Here is a 21,800-nt window from a genome sequence, read left to right as displayed (position 1 = left end):
ATAGTATGTTACAGGAATTTTTTTTCTTTCTTTTTTTTTTTTTTTGTGAAACTATACGCAAAAATATTCGAAAAAATAATTAACTTTAAAGTGTTCCAAACAGAGAAGTTATTAACAGTTGAAATTTATTGAGAAGTAAAACCTAACAACTTCAGAAACTGAATTTAATACAAATTCTATTTCATCATTTTTTTTTTCATGATAAAGGCATATTTTGGTTTTAGAAATCAGCATTAAATGTTAAAAAGGTATGTTGACATAATTTGCAATTTTAGCTAATTGAAAGAATTATGATCTGATGCTGTAAAATCTATGTAAACAGATAAGTATTCTCATTTAGTTCTGGGTATAACTTTTAATATTGCTCCTGTTTGTGCATAATGCGTATGACCAGTGGCAGCAATTCGGAATAGGGGGCAAGGGGGGCGACTGCCCCTGCACTTTTTTTATTTTCAAAGATTGCCTTAGGGTTAAGATTTCAATTTCAAAACATCCTGAGTGAAATTATCCGAACATTAATTTCACCAAATATTGTTTAAGATTTCAATTTTAAAACTTAAATTTTAAAAATTTTCTGGGAGAAAATCCCCGAGCGCACTCTCTTCTTTCTTTAAATTCAAAGATGGCCTAAATTTGAGTTATAAAAACTTCAATTGAGAAGGAAAAAAATCCGGAGATCTTTTGTTGAAGTTCCCAAAGGATGTTCAAGACTCAGTTCTTAGGATTTCATCAATTCAAAAAAAAAAAAAAATCTGGGAAAACCTCGGAACCCTTTCGTTCCTCCTTAAGTCAATAAAAGAGAACTCTGAAATAACGTTTAAAAAGACATTTAAAAAATGTTTTAAACTTTACAAAATTTCTGGGAGAGAATCCCAAACCCCTTGCTCTAAGTAAGTTTGCTAAAGATGGCTTTAATTTGCATCTTTAGTATGTCAGTTTAAAAAAAAAATCCAGGAAAAGCTACTCTTACAGTACCAGAGACAATCGAAACTTCTTCGTTTTTGATATTATTATTGTTAATTAGACTTGATTTAAATTTTAAAAAAACATTACGGGAACAACCCCGGAAACTCCTCTCCATTCCCCAGACGTTGACAAACCTCTACTAAAACGGTGTTTTATAAACTACAATTCCAAAACATTTACGCTAGAGAACATCAGAAGCCCTCCCCCCCCCTAGTCACTCAAGATAGCCTAAAATAGTCTTAAACTTTCTAAAAAAAAATTGTCCCGCACTTATAAGATCCATTGAGAAGGAATAGATGGAGAGAGTGCAACCCTACTATCGCGAAACGGCAACCATACCATGTGACCTGGGGAGCAATTTCTAGTTGACCGTAACTGCTGAAGAAGTTTTCATTAGCTGAAGCCATGAATGATAAAAACATTTAACTGTAGAAGGGAAAAATTAGATTTGTAGCAATAAAGCAGTATTGTAGCATTATAATTGTGAAGAAAAAGCCATACCAGGAAATCCAGTAACTTTTCTCAGGTATGTACAAATGTTTTTTACTTCTAAATAAAGAAAAAAATAACATATGTGCATTCAACGAGTACATTTCCCACAGTTGCCTATAATTTTTAAATTTTTGTACTGATTTTACCTTTAAATGTAATAAAACATTGTATATCATGAGTGCAAATAACATTTTAGTTCCATAAAAACACTTTTTACTTAACTAGTAATTATTTTAACGGCTCTCGAGTAATTTGTGTACGTTTGCTTTGTTGGCGAGTAGCTTCTCGCCAAGCTCCTATGAACAGCAGATGCGTTTAGAACAAGTTTTAGATTTGAAAATAAATATTTGTTACTTTTATGCTTTAATTTAAATACTAGTGTGCCTGCATATGAAATAATTTCAAAACATTGATTACAAGGCACAAGAATCCATAAATTTTCAGTCAATGAGCGAACTCTTTAAACATATATTTGTACATGACCATCATTACAAGGAATAAAAATCAAAATACATGAAAATGCAGTTACATCATATTTTAAAATCCGGGAAGAAGTGGGGAGGGGGAGTTTGAATGACAGGCCTGTATTTGTATCCGTTATTTATTTAAAACTGGCAAAAGGTTCGCAGTATAGACTAATAATAAGAGTAGACTGCGCTCAATTTAACTACACCGATGCACAACATAAAAACTTATCACAATAATTCAGGCTGAAAACTTTCGCTTACTCACAACACACTTGGTCGATCTAATATTCTCAGAAAAAATAACAACTCTTAATTGTTTCCAAAATATCATAAAAATAAATTTACGCAGACGATAAATTAAAAAATAGGGCGGTTGAATTATTCTACTTTGTTTTCTTCTTACTTGGCTTGGCTTTAATCTTCTGTTTTAATAATATTGTTTTTCGAAAGCAGACGATATTTTTTCAGAATACATATTCATTTGAATTGAACAGAGATGGGCAGACTTTACCAAAAAAAAGGGATACTTTTAATTTTCACGAATTGTCTCGATCTACCAGAAATGTGTGCAAAAATTATACATAAATTAGTAATGTTAATAACTGTCAAATAGTTATTTGCATAGATAGTTAAGACAGGAAGAAAGACCTTCATTCTAAAAACCTTCTGGTGAACAATCAATGTTTAAGAGTTGAAATTCAAAATAATAATATCAACAAATCAAATAAATATTTACATTATGTGCTGAAACAATTCAAAATCTAATTTATCCGAAATCAATCCTTATTAAAAGATTTGTACTGTATGTTATCTGCTACTTTTGTAAGCTTGGTGTATAATTACTGATTGCTAGTCTTGCGAGTTCGGAATCAGAGTCTTAGGCTCTAAAATTCCCGGAGTCGGAGTCTGCTTTTTTTCTCCCGACTTTGCAACCCTAAATTGGAGTTGGAGTAGGACTGATTTTGAAGCAAAATGGTCAGAGTCGGAATTCGAAGGTTTTGAAACACCGAGTCAAAATCGGAGTCTGACTGCTTTTGGGGTGAAAAAAAGTTGGAGTAGGAGTCAAAGGCTCTAAAATTCCCTGGGTCGGAGTCGGCCAGTTTCTTCCGACTCCACAACCCTAATTTGTGGCAGGGCTGCAGAGTCGGAGTCGGACTGATTTTTAAGTAAAGTTGTCGGAGGTCGTAGGTTTTGAAACTCTGACACGAAATCGGAGTCTGACTAATTTTGGGGTAAATGAGTCGGAGTCGAAGGCTCTAAAATTCCCCGTTTTAGAGTCGGTCATTTTTCTTCCGACTTCACAAACCTAGTTTGTAGCAGGCTTGCGGAGTTGAAGTTGGACTGATTTTGGCGTAAAAGAGTCGGCATCAGGAGTCTAAGTCCTTATAAGCTGCAAGAGTCAGAGTCGGACTGCGTTTCTGGGTAAAGGAGTTGGAGTCAAAGGATCTAAAATTCTCGAAGTTAGAGTCAGTCATTTTTCATCTGACTCTGCAACCCTAATTTGTAGCAGGGCTGCGGAGTCAGAGTCGAACTGATTTTGAAGAAAAAAAGTCAGAGTCGAATGCTCAAAAATTCTCAGAGTCGGTCATTTTACTTCCGACTCCGCAACTCTAATTTGTAGCAGGGCTGCGGAGTCGGACTTGGATCCGGACTGATTTCGATGTTAAGAGTCCGAGTCCGACGGTTTTTAAACTCCGAGTTGAAATCGGAGTCGGACTATGTTTTAGATAAAGGAGTTGGAGCCAGAGTGTCATTTTCGCTACAACTCTGCAGCTCTGATTTGCAGCCCCAACTTCATAATAAGTGCCGTCGTCTGAAAAATATTTAGAGCCAAAAGAGCGATTGCGTGCCAAAAAGCGACAACTTCCCAGCCAAACTAGTCACCTGACCTGGGAGAAATGTTTTTGAAGCTTATCTGACTGAGACATTTGCTGTCGCTACCTCCATTAGTATTCCTTCTCAATGATAAGATCCACTCGCCGCCTCTGCTTACAGGGGTCTGTCCAGGTTTTTTCACAGGGTCCGTTTTTTGTGAAAAATCAAATAATTTTGTGAAAAATGAATTAATTTTGTGAAAAATCAAAAAATTTCGCAAAAAAAAAAAAAATTAAATTAAATAAAATTAAAAAAAAATAAAAATTTTTGTTAAAACGAAATTTTAGAATTTAGAGATGGCACAAACTGCATCAATTAAACTTAAAGTTGAGTGTTTTCTTCTTCTATGACGAGAAAATCATTCTGGATTTTTTTTTCTGATATTTGGCGTGGGGGGGGGGGCATCGCTCTTTCAAGTATCAATATTTATCTACCATTCTGCATTATGTTAAATTATACTAGATATATTTCTGTACAGTATTTAAAATAATTATAACAAAAATATAAATAAATAAAACAAAATTCAGAATAGGGTTCAGCATTCAACTGTTTGACCCAAGACACTCTTAAAAAGCATGAAATTTCGTTTCTAACTTATAAATTCCGTGATTTTAACAAAAATAAAAAGAAATTTCAATTGTTTACCTCTTAACAAAGCGTAATAATCATCAAAAATTCGAAAAATCGGATTCCCATAGCGGATGCAAAGAGATCGCAATTCTCAAAGTGAAGGCGTCAAAAGTATAAAAACGGCTTGTAAAAGAAATATTTTTGATAAAATTATTTTAAAATTGCATTTTAGAGTCCTATGATAACATATCATTAATATCTGTGAACACAGTTGACCCCCCCCCCCCCCCCCGAAAAAAAAATATAAATAATAATAAAATAAACCATCTATTCAGCATTTTAATTTTTGAATCATAACAGAATTTATGGAATTTGGCTTTTAAAACTTGAAATGAGAGTTCTAACAGAAATAAAGAGACTTTTCATTTATTTGAATCCTAATAAAGCGAAGTTAGCTTGAAAAAAGAACAAAATATGATTCTCATATCGGATGTTAAAAGATTGCATTTTTCAAAATGTAGACATCTAAAGAAAAAAAAAACGGTAATTAAAAGAGTTTACTTAAAGTTAATCATCCTTGTTAGCATCGAAAAATCAAAACCCATATAATTTTCTCCCAAAAGAACAATTAAACATCGCACCGCACCGTAAAAACGCAAATATTGACAAGCCGACAAAATGATGAGAATATTTTCTAATCTCATTATAAAGGTTCAACGCCAGACGCTAAGTGGTGATAGTTTTGAAGTTGGTAACCCTATCTGAAGCGATCATATTTTTTCCTCACCCTTACTATCCCTTTGCAGTTCTAAGTTCATTTCGCAGATATATATTATTATTGTTTATTAAATCATGAGTGGAGAAAAGTGCTTACCAATGCCTTTTCAGAAAAGTTTACAACAACACCGCTGCTAATTAGCTGTGATAAAACAAACAACCATTATATTTATTTGGCAGTAGCAATTATTTATCGCTTGCAGGAGCATCGCAAGAGTGCCGATTTTTTCTTTTTTTTTTCAAAATTAGCCGATTTTGTATAAGCTGATCCCTCTAATTTGACTTAAAAAAAGGTTCCAAAAATTATCGGTTTATACAGAGAAATATGCGGTTTATACACAGAAATATGCGTTATTTTGCTTTCAGATTTGCTCTTTCAATAAACAATTTGTGACAGATCCGATCTTGTTTATCAGAATTTTGTGAAGGGTCCGTTTTGTTTCATCGGGATTTTGTGAAAGGTCCGTTTTGTTTGATCGAGATTTTGTGAAAGGTCCGTTTTGGTTGATCGGATTTTTGTGAAGGGTCCGTTAACGGACCCAAATATCCTCTGGCCAGATCCCTGGCTTATGACAAATATAATTAGATTGTTTCCTTTCTTTTCTGATAAATGTTATGTTGTCAATGTAGCTTAAAAGATTTTCTTCACTGTTATCAATTTGTATGATATTCTTTTGTGTTTGCCAACTTGTATTTTGCATTTTAGATTACAGAACAAGAAAAAGTTATATTAAAGCAAGAAAGTACTATTTCTAAAGACGAAAAAATGATTGAGACTCTGCAGCAAAAAAACTCAGAAAAGTCTCTAGAGTTGGCAGAAATAAAAAGCAAGGTATCTATATTCTGTACAAATGCATCATGAACTTATGCTCTTTGCATAATTTAAAACTATAGTAATGTTATTCCCTGTCTTGTAATCTAAACTTTTATGATAAATTTTATGATGTTTAATTGTGTCTCATATAACTAAAAAATTTACTTGTTTTCAGCTTTTATTTTTGATAATTTCCTGATTGTTTTTCTTAATATGTTTTTAAGGCAATAATTTTTCTGTGTATTAAATGATCATCATTGAGTTCAAAAATAGAAGAAAAAAATGCACAAAATAATTTCTATCACTGAAAATCTTTTTTTTTAAAACGTTTGTAGTAATATATATCCAAGGTACCTATGTCTTTGTATTTTCATTTCATTCTTCACGGCAAATAATAACATGAATTAAGAATAAAATTTCTCTCCACTAACGTGCCCAGTTCAACATTAACTTGATATTATAGCTTTGAAGTTTGTACAACAATGCTTAAACATAAACAGATAGATCTAAATCAATTAGTGTTTCTTTTTAGTTGTCATATTGCACTTGAATTTACTCTTTTAACTTCTAAATATTTAATCTTTTTATGTGAGATGCAAATACTGTTTGATGAAATTTTATGTGTTGTTAGTAACTAAAAACCAATGGATGCTTATTTTTTTTCTGACAGACAAAATCTTTATCTGAAATGATTTCTTCCTTAAAAGAAAAAAACCATTCTCTTGAAAAAGAGTTAAAGAATAAAGAAAATGGTGAGTGTTTCAATATATGAATTCTTGATTGTATTTTGCATCTGAAATCAAGAATCTCATTGAAATTAATATTGCATTGATGTTTTCTTTTTTCAGTTATCAAGTTCTTAAACAGACAAATGACGGACCGCGGTATAGTGCCTCAGTGTTTACCTCGGTTAAATTTGGTTCCCAGTCCACCAAGTGTAGGCCAGGTATTTTTTGTTTTAAAATATGCCTCTGTTCTTTACTAATAATAAAGCAGAAAGTCTCTCTGTCTGTCAGGATCTCTGTGACGCGCATAGCTCCTTGACCGTTCCGCCGATTTTCATGGCACCTCGAAGCGATTATTCAAAAATTTAATGTGGTTCTTTTTCTATTTTTTTAAGAACAAAATTATCATAAGACGGACGAGTAAATTACGAAATTATCATAACATGGAACCGTAACATGGGCACAAGCCAATTGGCGAGATACGAAATTATCATAACGTGGAACCGTAACATGGGCACAAGCCAATTGGCGAGATGCGAAATTATCATAACGTGGAACCATAAAATGGGTAAAGCCAATTGACGAGAAAATTCACCATACATTATTTAAATATACAGGCGAACCAAAAGACCTTTCAATTTTTCTATAATGGTCAAAGCCATGCGAGTACCACTAGTATTAAATAATTTGTTTTCCTGAAAATATAAGATCATGTTTATCAAAAGTTACCTTAATATTTTACTCTTTTTGTTTCTAATTAAAAATTGATATTTATTGCCACCCTTTTTTAAATTGAATCGAAAACTTTCAACTTTTTAAAAATGTTTTTTAGTCTACAAATTAAGTAGCCGCTTGAATCAGCTGCATACTAAAACAGGGGAAAAGCTTTGCCTACAAAATAAATAAATACAGTCGAACTCGCTTATAACGAGTTTAGTCTCCCATGTTTTACTTTTTGACTTGAGCAATTCTTCATTCAGTTTTGAAGTTTTCATTAGAAACATTAAAACAAGGTCAATAAAATTAAAAATGACAAGAAAATCAATTCATGGGGGGAGCCCCCATGAGGTTACATGCTCCTGGAGGCCCCCCCCCCCCCAATTTTTTCAAAGCGTCACCCTTACAGAGAAGAGACAACTAAATATAAAAAATGGAAAAAAAAAATTACCAAAGAAATATTTTATTTGTTTATTTATTTTTCCTTTGGGAAAAATGGAGTAAAAAATAGAACTGATTTTAAAACAGGTTTGAGGAGGAAAATATATAAATATAATTAAACTAGAGGACCCGACAGACGTTGTTGTGTTCAAACTTTGTAAATTGAAAAGTTGAAAAATTTCAACAAACTATCAAGTGTTTGAACCTTTTTCTTGAAACAAATAAGTAAAAAGGAAATGTTTTAAGCTGCTTGATGTCAGCAGTTGTTTTATTAACTAATTTTTCTCGCATACTTGAAAGTTTTTTTTTCATACATTGTATGATTTGTTCCTTCAGCCATACTCAAAGGATAAAAACCGTCCTCAGATATTTAGTGTAAAAAACTAACTACCCATCAAAAATAAAAGGCAAATCCCGCTGCAACGTCCCCCATATGAAAAAAAATAAAACAATTGAAAGGGTATCGTTTAAAAAAATGATAAAGGTAAAAACAGTTCACTGAATAAGCGAAAACCACTCTCCCCCCACCCTTCCCGATGTAAAATGAACATTCTTCACTAACATGACTAAACACTCTTTAAGAACCAAAAACAATTCTTTGCAATTTGAAATATTTCGCTACATAAACAAAAAATACAATAAATTACATAAACAATAGCTTTAAAATGCAAACAAGTAATCCCGCAACTCTATTGTTATGGCCGAAGTCGCCAAGCCACCACGTTACTCTAATCCAGTCGATCAGTGAGCGGAGTGAACTCCGACCGATTAGCCATCCGATCTTTTGAACGAAATTTTTTAAATCCCTCTCTCTCTCTCTCTGAGCATTTGTTTCACTTACTATCTTTTTCCGCCAAGGATAAAAATCTTCCACTGCACTGATCTTTTGTTGCAATTTATCTAGACTAAAATAAAATTTGTTTCGTCTTTAAATTCCACCGTATTTTAGTTCAAGGGGATATTTCGATAATTGGGAATCTGGCGCCATCGTCTCATTTTTGGCGTAAATAATTTTATTTTGGTAACCCTGCAGATTTATAGCAACCCTATGTGAATAGATGTTTCGGATCTCTTTGTTTTAATCTGCAAAGAAAAATACCTCTCGCGTAGGCGCTAGACCAAAAATTGACGCCAATGAAGAAAGATCACCAGATTCCCAATTATCGAAATATCCCCTCCTATAATAATGTACTGATTAGTTTGATAATTCTTGCCACTTGTGGCAAAACTCAGATGGATTTGCGCCGAGAAACAAATGTTGCTAGGTACGATACTTTCTGATCATTTGGTTAGTGAAAGAAACCCGATTTTTTCCAGTATTTAACTTTAAAATAGTATATTACAGGACCTAAAATCGTTGCTCTCAAGAAATGAAGGCTTCACTATCTCTCTCTATGTTTGTCTATTCTCAATTGAAATGTCACAGTAGGAAATTTCATTACAAAAAGCAGAGCTGGCTTACTTATTGTCCTTTGGCAACGGGTTAAATATTTATTTCAGTTCTCGCTCAACAATAGATTAAAATAAATATTAATCATTTGGGAGATATAGCCATCCAATACTTAAATTAATTAATTAATTAACAAAAACGTTTCCGATTCGATCCATCGCGCTTTGAAACCACGCTTGCCACAGCTGAATTGCACACAAACAATTTGTTAAAAATCGCTCCAGTCGTTTAAAAGCCTTATGGTGACAAACGTCCGCACAGAAGATTTTTATATATTAAGATTGCAATGAAAAATAAAAATAAGTTTATTCTCTATCATCTGTGTTACTTTTAAACTCAATTTTTAGAATCATTTCACTATTATGTACAAATCATTATTATTTTTATTATACTATCATGTTAATGATGTATGTGATATACATATATTATATGATCAAAGAAGGCAATTACTGAAAAATAGTTGCCAAGCCTGGATTTCTTTATATTTATGTTTGACTCTTTACTCATAAAGTTTTGTTGGGTTGTGGTTCGCTTCCATTTTTGTTCATTTTGAGATACAGAGCTTAAAACTCCAATGCATTCTGAAAATTCTGTGGTTGAAAATGTTGAAATGTTGCAGTTCAAGGGGGGGGGGGGACAATGTTGGGGATTCAAGGGCAGGGATGTGCCAGGTGCGCCAATGGCCAATCCTGCGCCAAACTGCTCCAAAAGATCGCTAACTGAACTTTTCTGCGCCAAAATCGGACAAACCTGCGCCAAAAGTATGATTTTGCATGTAATGTTGCAGTTCCTTCAGCATATTTGGTAGTTTTTGCAGATAATCATCCAAGTTCATGCATTTAGTTTGTTTTTATGATTTTTGACATAATCTCGAGTTTTTTTATACATTTCAAAATCCGATTGCATCCGCTTTTGAAAAACTCGATTGTTTTACTTTATAATGTGATTCTGTTCCTTTGACTTGAAAAATTTTGTATTGACCAATATTTTCAACCATTCTTATCTTTTGTTTTCAGAAGAAGAGGACTTGCAAGTTTGTCTTCTTGGCACGCCCAATCAAAAATTTCAATCTAGTTGCATCCAAATTGATTTAAGCTAATGCCATCTGTAAAAATTAATACTGTTCACCAGTTTTTAATCTTAGGTTTTTAAAGATTTTAGCGCAGAAAAATGATCTCTAATTTAGGTTGACGATACATAAGGTAGCAAAAATCAGAGAATTCTAATGCTCTGGTAATGAATATGCTAGCATTTTTTCCTTTTTTAAAATTTTATTTTTTATTTATTATTTATTTTTTCATATTTTCCCCACGTGTATTTTAAAATTCCTTTTCTTATGACATCATTTTTCAAAATCATTTTTTTTTCATTGTAATTTCATAATTAATTTTGTAATTAAATATCAAACAGTTAAAAATTAAAGGTTTTAATGTTGCCTTTGCTTGATCTTCAGATATCATAATTAAATAGTACAGTATATAACATATATAACAAATATATATGTACATATATATATATATATATATATATAAGGTCAAATGTAAGTAAATAACCTACGCATACCAAAAAAAGAAAGGAAAAAAAGGAGAAACAAAATTAATTAATAGCTCTTTAAATCGCACTTGTAACTTGTCGAGGTAAAGTTTTTAAATTTAACCATTCTTTTTTGCTTTTTTTTTAGCTTTTATGAATATGCTTTTGAGTTTTATGTATTATATCTTATGTCGTTTACATGTATATGAACAACATAAATGCAAACAAATTTTAAAACGTAGGTATCAAAGCACTGTAACTTAGATGTGCGCAAAAGTAGTGGTATGTTAAGCAAAGTAAATATGTGAACTAAATTTAAATCAGTGTAAGGAAAATGTAGAGCAGGACATGACTTGTCTTTTATTTAAAATGTTAGACAAAAACAATGATAATAATAAAAAAATAATAATAAATGTAATTAAGAGAGCTTCAGTTAGTAGTTGGAGTTACGGCGTTTTTGCATCCTTATCTCCTTTTTTATTATTTTATAATATCACACATGTTTCTGTGCGTGAAATATACATAGTTCCTCCAAATTGATGCAAAATTTAAATTTTTGCCGCAGCAAGCTGCTCCAAATTTGCAATTTTACTGCTCCGGGTTGCTCCAAATTCACCGTTTTACTGCTCCAAGCTGCTCAAAACTCACTATTTTCCTGCTCCCAAGATTGCTCCAAAAGCTAGTTTTCGTCCGCACATCGCTGTAAGAGTGAATTAACGTTTTCTCTGTGCATGTTTGATTAGTTAACTTTGAATGACATTGTGCTCAAACAACTAAGGCAGAGCAGATGTATCACTGTTTAAATAAGTTCAAATTTAATAGCGACAGACCTGCAAATTATTGGAACAAAATATCATTGAAGTACAGCAATTATGTCAAAATTACTATATTGTTATAATATAGTTTTTGAAGATTATTAATACTTATTTACATGATTTTAAAAGAAGTTTGCTGACATACATTGAATTACATTATAAAGCAATTATATTACAAGCTGTGGCTTAGCCAAGGGGAGGGTCTAAATGGTCTGTACCCTTCCCAAAATGAAAAATGAAATTGTTCATTTGTTCTCACATAATTTTCTTACTCATATGATAAAAGAAAACTCAAGTTTTAATACATATTTCCCAATCCTGGTCTAAAAGGAGGAATATTGAATAGAAAAGCATACCCCCTCCCCCCCCCCCCCCCCATTGAAAAACAATTTTATTATTTCACAAAAAAAAAAAAAATTGTTGTTACAGCAAAATACACTTACATTATAGTTTTTGGTTAGCAGCGACTTCAAAGCAAAATTATTGTCTGAGTCCTTCTGTTAAAAGTTGGTTGATGTAAAAACGTTTTAAATTCCAGAACTATTAAGAAATAAATAAATACCTTTGTGCCGAGAAGAAACGGGAATTATACAATGTATTGTAGCACAAAATTACAGATTATTGCAGACACATGTTTCTCAGGGTTTATTTATTTATTTAAACCCCACCAATCACCACAGTACCAACCCTAGTGAGGGTTAACTGGATGCAGTGATTGCGAGGGAACAGTGATTTGTGAGAGCTTTTGGATGTAAAGGCATCTGGTAAAAGCTACAAAAATGAACAACAGACAGCTGAAATAGCAAGTAACAACACAAGGGCAAGTCCATGATAAGGTCAACCAGATGATCAAATTTTCAAAATTAAAATATGTAAACAAATGAGGTGTCATTTTAAAGGTAAAGAATTGTATATTTTGAAATGCCTGTCTAAAATTTGATCACTTCAGTTATAAATAAGTTACAGCAGGTTAAACCAAGGTCAACATCTTGAGTATTTTCAAACCATATTTAGAGACTCTTGAAGAAATTCTGTTTTTTCCAAAACATTCATGCAAATATTATGAATTGAGATGAATAACCATTTAATGATACAGAGCTTTGCTGGTGATATTGCAAAAATGCGTCAAAATATAATTCATTTTGATTTGTAAAATAATTCCTCTGGGGTACATTAAGTGTTTTACGTCCGACACCAAAATGAGCAGTTAATTATGCTGAGCCAATAATTTTGAAGCTACATACATGTATTTTTGGGTACAAAGTAAGAATTTCAATCTCTTTGATGTAACCTATTTTCATTTTGTAACAAGGGAATATTTTTTACTAAAATCTAGGCGTTGGACGTAAAAAATTTTTTACGTCCGACACCATTTACGTCCGACACTGTTACATTCCTTTAAATAGCATATGTTTTCAACTGTGTTTTTCCTTTTTTTGCCTTTAATTTCAAAGTTAAAGTGAAACATGCATAAAAAACAACTTAGTGAATTTATTGTATATACATTTAGGGTTGATAGGGGTAAGTAGAACCCCTTTTGAGAAAAGGTGTGTTGAATGAATGTAATACAGTTGATTAAGATCAATTTTGACAAATTTGCCAAAACTATAAATGTAAAAAGAAATTAGAAACACTAAATGACGACGTCTATGTAAAATTGGCTAAGGAAGAACCATTATCAACATTCAACCCATATAAATCTTGATGGTTTTCTTTCATGTAAGTTTCACAAATAACCAGGGCCGGACTGGGTGGTCAACAGGGCGCGGGAAGGTTGAGTTGAAGGGCGCCGATTTAGCCTCCATAATATCAAAGAAATTAAGATTTGGTGTGGACTTTTTAAGGGGATAAAAAATCATTGAGAAGTAAATAAAGCCATTTTTTTTGTTACAGAAAATGTCGAAACGAGAAGTCATATTTTTTGCAAGTTAAAAAATAGTAGGAGAGACCTCCCCCCCCACAAGAGTGTTGGCACATCCCCTTAAATATTACTGATTATCCCTAGAAAGAGTCCCTAAAAAAAGAGAGAAGAAAGACCACCAAAATACTCCCTGAAAATTTGAGTAACGCCGGGGGGCGGTTGGAGGGGGGGGGGGAATTTCTAGTTTCGAAGAATGAGAAGTTTTGCTAAATGTTTCTCAACAGACACTACTTCCGAAAATTCATTTCTTGTTCGTCCTTTTTCAGAAATGCATCGTTCACTAGTTAACAGCATTAGGAAACACCTCTTGCTGTGATACTTTTGTGTGTGTGTGTGTGTGTTGTCAATTGAATTTGACTGGTATCTGCAGTTGTTTTAAAACATGATGCTGTCATTTTGTTACATGAATTTGTCGATTCCTTATGCTGACGAGGTTTTCTCTGCGATCGATACTCATGCCCAGGTTTTTTTTTAGTTTTTTTTCCTGCGTATGATAGTTTGTCATACAAAATGCTTCTGCAATTCAAAATTAAAAAGAGATGTATATCAGGTTTGAAACTGTTGTCCGTTTTCAAAGACTGTTAAAAAAAAAAAATTTTTCACTTTATTTATTGTGCTAAAGTTAAAACTCAAAAAGAATAAATTAAAAATACCATTTCATTAAAAGTATTTTTTTTTCTTTGCACTGTTAAAAATCTCTGCATGATGCTTCTTTAAAGTATTTTAGCTATGCAATTATTTTGAGAGTATGAGAGAGTGGTAATGAATATCAGGCCATTACTAGTTTCTATAAATGTACCAACACCAACTTAAAGAAAAAAAAAGGTATGTTTTTGGATGAATAGCAATACAAAAAAGGCATTCAGTCATGAAGGGAAAACATAATTTTACAATGTGGGTAATAAGTCAAGAAATGTTATAATTTATCAAAAATAAAAATTAATAAAGAAGAATTAAGATGAAGAATTTAGTGTGGATGTGTATATAACATGAGACATGACACTGATGATTAATTAATTTCAGTCCTCAAAATCAAAAGATTATTCGAATTATGTTTACTCATTTGTTCTGTACTTATAGTATACTATTATTTTTTTGCATCTCAAACGTCGAATTTGACACGAATGTAATGAAAACAGCTTATGTATGCTATAAAGTAACTGCTCCCATGAAACCATGAAAATGAGTTAAAATGTAACGTTTTTTGCTTAATGTTTAGAATACATATTTTTTATAAATAAAACATAAGTAATATCTAGAGTCTTTAAAGTCTATTTTAAAAGTCTGATTTTTTTTTCAAATCCGATATTTATTTATTTATTTATTATTAGTATGATTAACAACATGATCATGTCATAGCAAATATCTTGGGTAAAAGTTACAAGAAAATACAACCAATCGAACTAACTCATCCAGTAAACCTAATTGCCTCTTTGCTTATTTTGATAACACTGGAACTGTTGGGAAAAGTTCGAAAATTAAATTACTTAAGAAATCATTTTTTATGTAGAGATATACATTTATAATTACTATTATTGTTTGTGACCATTATAAGGAATAAATGAAAGAGTTAGTTAATTGATAAAACTTTTGCAAAAAAAATCAAAGATTTCAGTTTAAAAGAAGAACAAATAAATTTCTTGACCGCCCATGTCCCATTTTCCCCTTCTTGCCTAATTTTTTCATTTAAGAATTCCTTAATTTTTTTCGAAGTAAAATTAAAATTACAAGTTTTTTGTTCCGCAGGGTAAGAAAAACAGGGGGTTTTTCTCGTGATGATATTTTTTCCTAAACATTTTTAGATTAGGATCTAATTTTTGAAAATTCGTTTCAGAAATTCTCGCTGTCTAAAGTGTTACTTTTTTACGTTTCCATTCATTTTTATGGTTCTGTTGTCTTAAAAGTTTAGAAAACTTTTTGAGTGTGAAATTTTGTTTTTGAAAACTGACGCAACCTAGAAAGAGCCGTCATAAAATGAACTAATCATATTAAAAAGAGAGGGAGAATGGAAAAAAAAAATAGTTTAAGGACAGGCTTGATTTTAATATTTTTTACTTTTTAAAATAATAGTTTTCAATTGATAACACAAGACTTTTCAGCTTATCTAAGTACGTTGTTTTTTTAACCATATGTACTATCAAAAGTTTTGCTATATCATTTGTCATTTTGCAGCTAGATCATAATGCAGTTAGTTATGAATCATAGATCGTAATTCTATAAGTTAAGATTATACATAAAGAAAAATATTTTCGCAATTAAAAAAATAATAAAAACTGAAACGAGTAACCTACTGTTGAAAGGATCTTTGACTTAATATATCCAATTTTGCTGCCGCTTCAAAATTACTTGTTCACTAATGCAAAAATCTGATCCAAATGACTCTTCGATTCATGTAAGTAACGGCAAATTGGACCTCTGTAGTCTAACTGCATAGAATTTATGATAGTTGTCATCCCGTGTCAAGCAGAAATCCACTGCTACGAATCCCCAAGCATCGCATATCCTTATCCATAAAAAGCATCTTAAAAGGTGTCATTTAAAGCCATAAAACAAGTGTGTGGCCTATATGTATGCTTCCTTTTTTCTGCTTACCAAAAGATAGTTACTCAAAAGCTCTTGTACAGTACAAGAATGCTTCGAAAGACGATCATAAAATGCTTTACTGATTAGAATCTTTAACTTTTATTCTGTGAAAGAAAAAGTTCTCTTTATTATTTAGGCTTTATACTATCCTGAAATGTGTATAACTATAACTGCAGATAGAAAACGAATAAGGTTATTTCGATATTTCTCACATTACATTTCTAATATAGTCTTTCTTGACTCCTATTAATATTCGTAATACCAGTGGCGTACCTAGCATGGGGAACACTCGGAGCGGTAATTTGTGATGTCACCCCTCCCCCCCCCCCCCCCACTTCCTCGAAACGCAAGAAAAAAAGTTTTAGATTTTATGTAAACATAAAAATTTTACAATTTTTAGAAACAACTGTATTTGTGAAAAACAAAATTTTAAGTCGGATAATATACAAAAGACAAATAAAAACTATGAATGTTTTTTATGTAATTTGCCCTAGACGAATGTGAGCATCGAAAGATCAAAAAAGGAAGGGATTCTGTGAAATTGTTGGCCCCGCGTAATTACTTTAAACTTATCTCACATACAGGGAAAGATAATCGGTTTTCAGTTTTTTTGGTATAAGAGGTCACTACTAGGTCTAAGTATTGACAATTTGAACCTAATTCTAAGTATAGAAGTATGTAGTAATTCCATGATGTGGAGTGGGAAATATTGGGGTCCGGGCGGTCCCACCCCCTGGAAAATTTTCAAATTAGAAGTCTTAAAAATGCATTTCAGCTTCATACAAATAACAGGATAATATACAAAAGACAAATAAAAACTATGAATGTTTTTTATGTAATTTGCCCTAGACGAATGTGAGCGTCGAAAGATCAAAAAAGGGAGGGATTCTGTGGAATTGTTGGCCCTGCGTAATTACTTTAAACGTATCTCACATACAGGGAAAGATAATCGGTTTTCAGTTTTTTTGGTATAAGAGGTCACTACTAGGTCTAAGTATTGAATATTTGAACCTAATTCTAAGTATAGAAGTATGTAGTAATTCCATGATGTGGAGTGGGAAATATTGGGGTCCGGGCAGTCCCACCCCCTGGAAATTTTTCAAATTAGAAGTCTTAAAAATGCATTTCAGCTTCATATTTTTCAAAAACTTGCAGTTCTACTTTTGGTGTCACCGCCTCCCCCAGACAGGTCAAACCTGGGGCGGAAAGCCCCCCCTTTCGGCCACCTTAACGACATCACTAGTAGTAATACCTTTGCATTTTACTTATTAGCGACATCGTTATACATTCCTTCTTCAGACTTCGTTTCGCTCTTAATGAATTGTATTGTTTCATTAATGCAAAATTTATCAATAATAACCTTCATAAGTTAACAGGATAGCAAGGGGGGGGGTATAGAGCTTCATCTGAGGGAAAGCACAGATTAAAAAACTTCCCAAAATGATATAAAAAAAGCATAAAATGTAATAATGTAATGATTTTATGCAGAAATTCAATAAAAATATGTTTAAGGTAGTACTGTAGCTTAGACAAGGGCGACAACCCCCCACCGCCAGGGCAATGACGAACTCCCTCGTCCAAATGCTACGCCCCCCCCCCCCCCCGAGAACGTGACCCCCAAAATGAAATTTAAAAAATCTCTTAAGTTACCCCCCAAAAATTTCAATGCCAAAGGTTATGCCATGATCCCCTTCCTTTGTGCACACCTCTGGCTAGTAAGACAGTGAAGGAATTATATCTTTTACAAAAACTGGAATATGTTTTGAACATAAAGCTTGCCAACGGCAAAGATCTTGAACTTTTGTTATGATTTTAATTGACAAAAATTTGAGTTTAAAATCGAAAAATGTTTTATCTTTAAAACTGTTCGGCATCTTTATTGTTTAGTTCAGTAATTCCCCAACTGTGCACCGGGGAGCCCTGCAGTCCTCCTAGGACCACTTCGAAAATTTACTATTTTTGCTCAACTAGTTTAAACTTATTTATGACACCTTTTTCCATTTTTTTCAGAACTGCAAGATAAATAAGGGCTATTCCATGCAGATACACGACTCATATTTATTTTTGACTGTCAGTTACAAGTCATACTTTTATTTTGGGAAGGGCGCCATGTGAAAATCTTAGTTCCAAAAAAGAGGGTCTTGACTCAAAAAGTCAAGAAATCACCATACAGTCCTGTCCTCGTTTTTTTTTTTTTTTTTTTTTTTTTTTTTTTTTTTTTTTTTTTGTGGAGCTACAAAAAATGTGAAATCTGTCTTCATATTCATCCATCCACTAAAATACTGATTTTATGCGGCTTATTTCGACATTATACTATTTTTAATGCGCAGATTTCGAATATTACCATTATTTGTCTTCTTCCTTGCTTCTATTGCACTCATGATCGTTAGCAGAACAGGGAATCATGGTATCCGCTCTTACAGCAATTAAAGTGTACTGTCAATAAATAAAACCATTCTCGTTTTCTTGACCATAGATATGTGCTGTTACTTTCACCCTCACATCCCTTTTTTATTGGGGTAACACCATGGGTCCGTTTTTGTCCTCAGAACTGAACCTTGAAGCAATAGATAAGCCACAAACGATGCCCTGGGAGTAGACTGTTTACGAAACGAGAGGGGACTAATTGCTTTATGGGGGTAATAAAAGGGAACGTTTATATAAATAAAAAGAACATTGCTATTACATGTAAAAATATTCAAATGCAAAATCACTTCTTTGTTTCACATAATTTATTCCATATAGCTAAAACATTGTTTTGGAAAATAAGAAAACGACAGAAGGGCGCCTTTCGAGAGGGCGCACCGGGAAAAGTCCCGGTCAAGTCTATGGCCAGTCCGGGCCTGCAAATAACTAATCATCAGCTTTTGTAGCTGAACTATCAATTCCTACTAAGTCATCATAGTTGTCTTGTATTTCAGTAATCAGGGATGAGATTTTTCCGGCTTTTGCCGGAATTCCGGCTTTTTCTGTTGGCTTTTAAAACCTTTCCTCCTTTTCCTCCCCTTTTTTGCCTCTTTCAAGCCTTATTTTTCTCAAAAATCGGAAAAAAATACGATTTTTTAAAATTTTCGGTTTCTAATTTCTTATTTGTTCTATTTTTTCGCCTTAAATCTTCGTCCTCCGCGATATCTGCCAAAAACGTACGTTTTGGAATCATGCCAACGACGTCAAACACGTGCTGCGCCGAAAGTTGCATGCCTCGTTTGAGATTTCAATCTTTTTGCATCCTGAAAGTATTTCAATTATTTCTATTGTTGGGTGGTTTTTTACTCTTTTCTACCTTATATCCGCTTATTTTATTCATCATTTCAATAATATTTTTATTTCTTTAATTTATTTTAGAAAAAATGCAAAACTCAATCAAAAAATGTGGTTTAGCACCCACAGTCTCGATTTTTTTTTTTTTTTTTAACTTGGCATGGCTGCGTTTTTTGTGTATTTAAGAAAGTAAAAAATATTTATGGTGAATCTCAAATGGTTTAGGTTTTACAACCTGTTAAAAGTTTTGAGATTTCATGATTAAATGAGGCAGCTGCAAGTTGTTCTTTTTATTCCAAAATTGTATTAGGAAGTTTTCAAAAACAAATTTTAGGTTCCAATGCAAGGAAAAAGATAACCAATCGTTTATATACATATATATATATATATATTTAATTCTTACTATGAAAAGTATGTTCTACCACATAAAGAAATTTGAGATTTTTCTCTCTGTTGTAAATTTTTACTTTACAAACATCTAATTTTAAAATTTATGTTCTCACTCGTTTAACACTATAAACTCAAATGTTTTTAATGAAAAAAATGTATTTTTCTCTAAAAAATATGAAAAGTTGACACTATTGTGTGATGCAGCCAAGATTGAACTCTGGCTCCCCCAACCCTTTGTTCAAGGACTCGGGTTAGAAATTGTTGCCTCTTTTTCAAAATTTAGATTTATTTAGGAATAAACACCCTTGCAAGAAATGGTACAATGTCGCAAATTGTACAAAATTATTACTCATATTTGATTAAATACGTATTACCTTTAAAACTGGTAAATTAGCCATTTTTTTGTTGAATTTTTGGATATCATGGCTTCCAGGTTCTATTTTGATGCGTTTTTGGATATCATCCCTTTCACGAAATTTTTTTGGATATCATCCCTTTTACGTAATTTTTTGGATTTCCTCCTTTTTGCCCTCTGACCACTCTCATCCCTGAGTAATACAAATATTTCATCAAAGTTGCTTTTGATTTTCAAATCCTCACTGTTAGGGGGGGGGGGGGGGACTACTTACCCCATAGTTTGGGGACGTCTTATAGCAAAATTTTACGAGGTAAGTAGGGCCCCTCCTCTAAAACACTTTTTAATAATATTTTACTCAAAAATTCTGACTGCAGTATGCACTTTAAGTTAAACTGTACATAAATGTTTAATGATCATAAAAAAATAAATGCTAACCGGGGAACACTTCTTTGAAAAATGCTGCTTAAACTCGTCAAAAAATATTGTTCAATTTTTTTTTTTTTTTTGACTAAGTTCTCTGACCTAGAAAAAAATCCACTTAACCCAAATATATGCAAAACCAATCACTATGATGAACTATGACTCGATCAATGTAAAAAAGTATAAAAACCACATGGATATTTCAGTTTTTGGGGGGTGACCCACTTACCCCAGTGTCCCACTTCCCCCAATCAACCCTACTTTTGAATTTACCTGGTAAATTTTGTTTCAGTATATGTTACCTATAATTTACATATTTATAACTGTAATCATTGTTATGTATTTACATTTAAGAGCAATAGTTTACATCCAATATGAACAATTTACGTCCGACACCGAAAATTTACGTCCGACACCAAGCTAAAAATATTTTTTTAAATAATTTTATTCCTTATAATATCATTTGAAAACTGTAATATATGCTTCAATCATAAGTGTACTTTAGAATTATGCTGTTTTTAAAATTAAACTGTAAGCCAATTCACAGACTTTTAATCATTTTTAAGTGAACCATCAATTTTACTATTTGTGTGTTTACGTCCGACACCAACTCTTTAAATTTTTTTAATTTATACTTTAGGGATCTATTTTGAAAAACTAACATGATTTTTTATTCAGTGGGATGTAGTAAGTATCTTGTAAATAAATTTGATCATTTTGGAACAGTTTATATTTGGTAAATGGAATTAAAACTGAGAAATTTTTCTTCATTTTTTACGTCCGACACCATGGAATTACCCACAAGCAAAACAAAATGGAGCTCAAACCCGTAATTTATTGCATGATTCCCTTGGAGGGAAACCGTTAAGCAATGTGGGATTTTTTGGAAAAAGTTATTGATTAGCATTTTTTTTTTTTTTCTGGGAAGGGAATCGTACAATAAAGTTTGGCTTTGAGCTCCAGTTATTTGTGTTTGTTGCTTTTATGGAATGTGTTTACATCCAAAAGCTCACAACTTTGAATTGAAAAAGGGGTTCCTAGAAACCTCAAATCAAGTTTTTAACTAATCTATATATTTGTGTTATGTAGTGTTTTCTGTTTCCAGAACTACTAGTTTGAAAAAGGATATTTAGCAAATTCAGATTTGAGGATGTATGTTATTGGTCTGGGTTTTACTCTCTTTCTTAAATTAATATTATTATCAATTTCTTAATACATTGCATCC

General features: G+C 32.3%; 1 protein-coding gene across 1 annotated transcript in view; it reads left to right on the top strand.

The window, feature by feature from the left end:
* LOC129216392 (spindle assembly abnormal protein 6 homolog) overlaps positions 1-21,800 on the top strand; it is a 70,289-nt gene that overhangs the window by 45,127 nt on the left and 3,362 nt on the right. Inside the window, exons 10-12 of the mRNA XM_054850607.1 lie at positions 5,854-5,979; positions 6,632-6,713; positions 6,810-6,907. Coding sequence (XP_054706582.1) covers positions 5,854-5,979; positions 6,632-6,713; positions 6,810-6,907 — 306 coding nt within the window. The remainder of the gene's footprint in view (positions 1-5,853; positions 5,980-6,631; positions 6,714-6,809; positions 6,908-21,800) is intronic.

Source organism: Uloborus diversus, chromosome 2, assembly GCF_026930045.1.
Source record: "Uloborus diversus isolate 005 chromosome 2, Udiv.v.3.1, whole genome shotgun sequence".
NCBI lineage: Eukaryota > Metazoa > Arthropoda > Arachnida > Araneae > Uloboridae > Uloborus > Uloborus diversus.
Note: the sequence above shows the minus strand (reverse complement) of the source record. Positions and strands in the feature narration are given on the sequence as shown.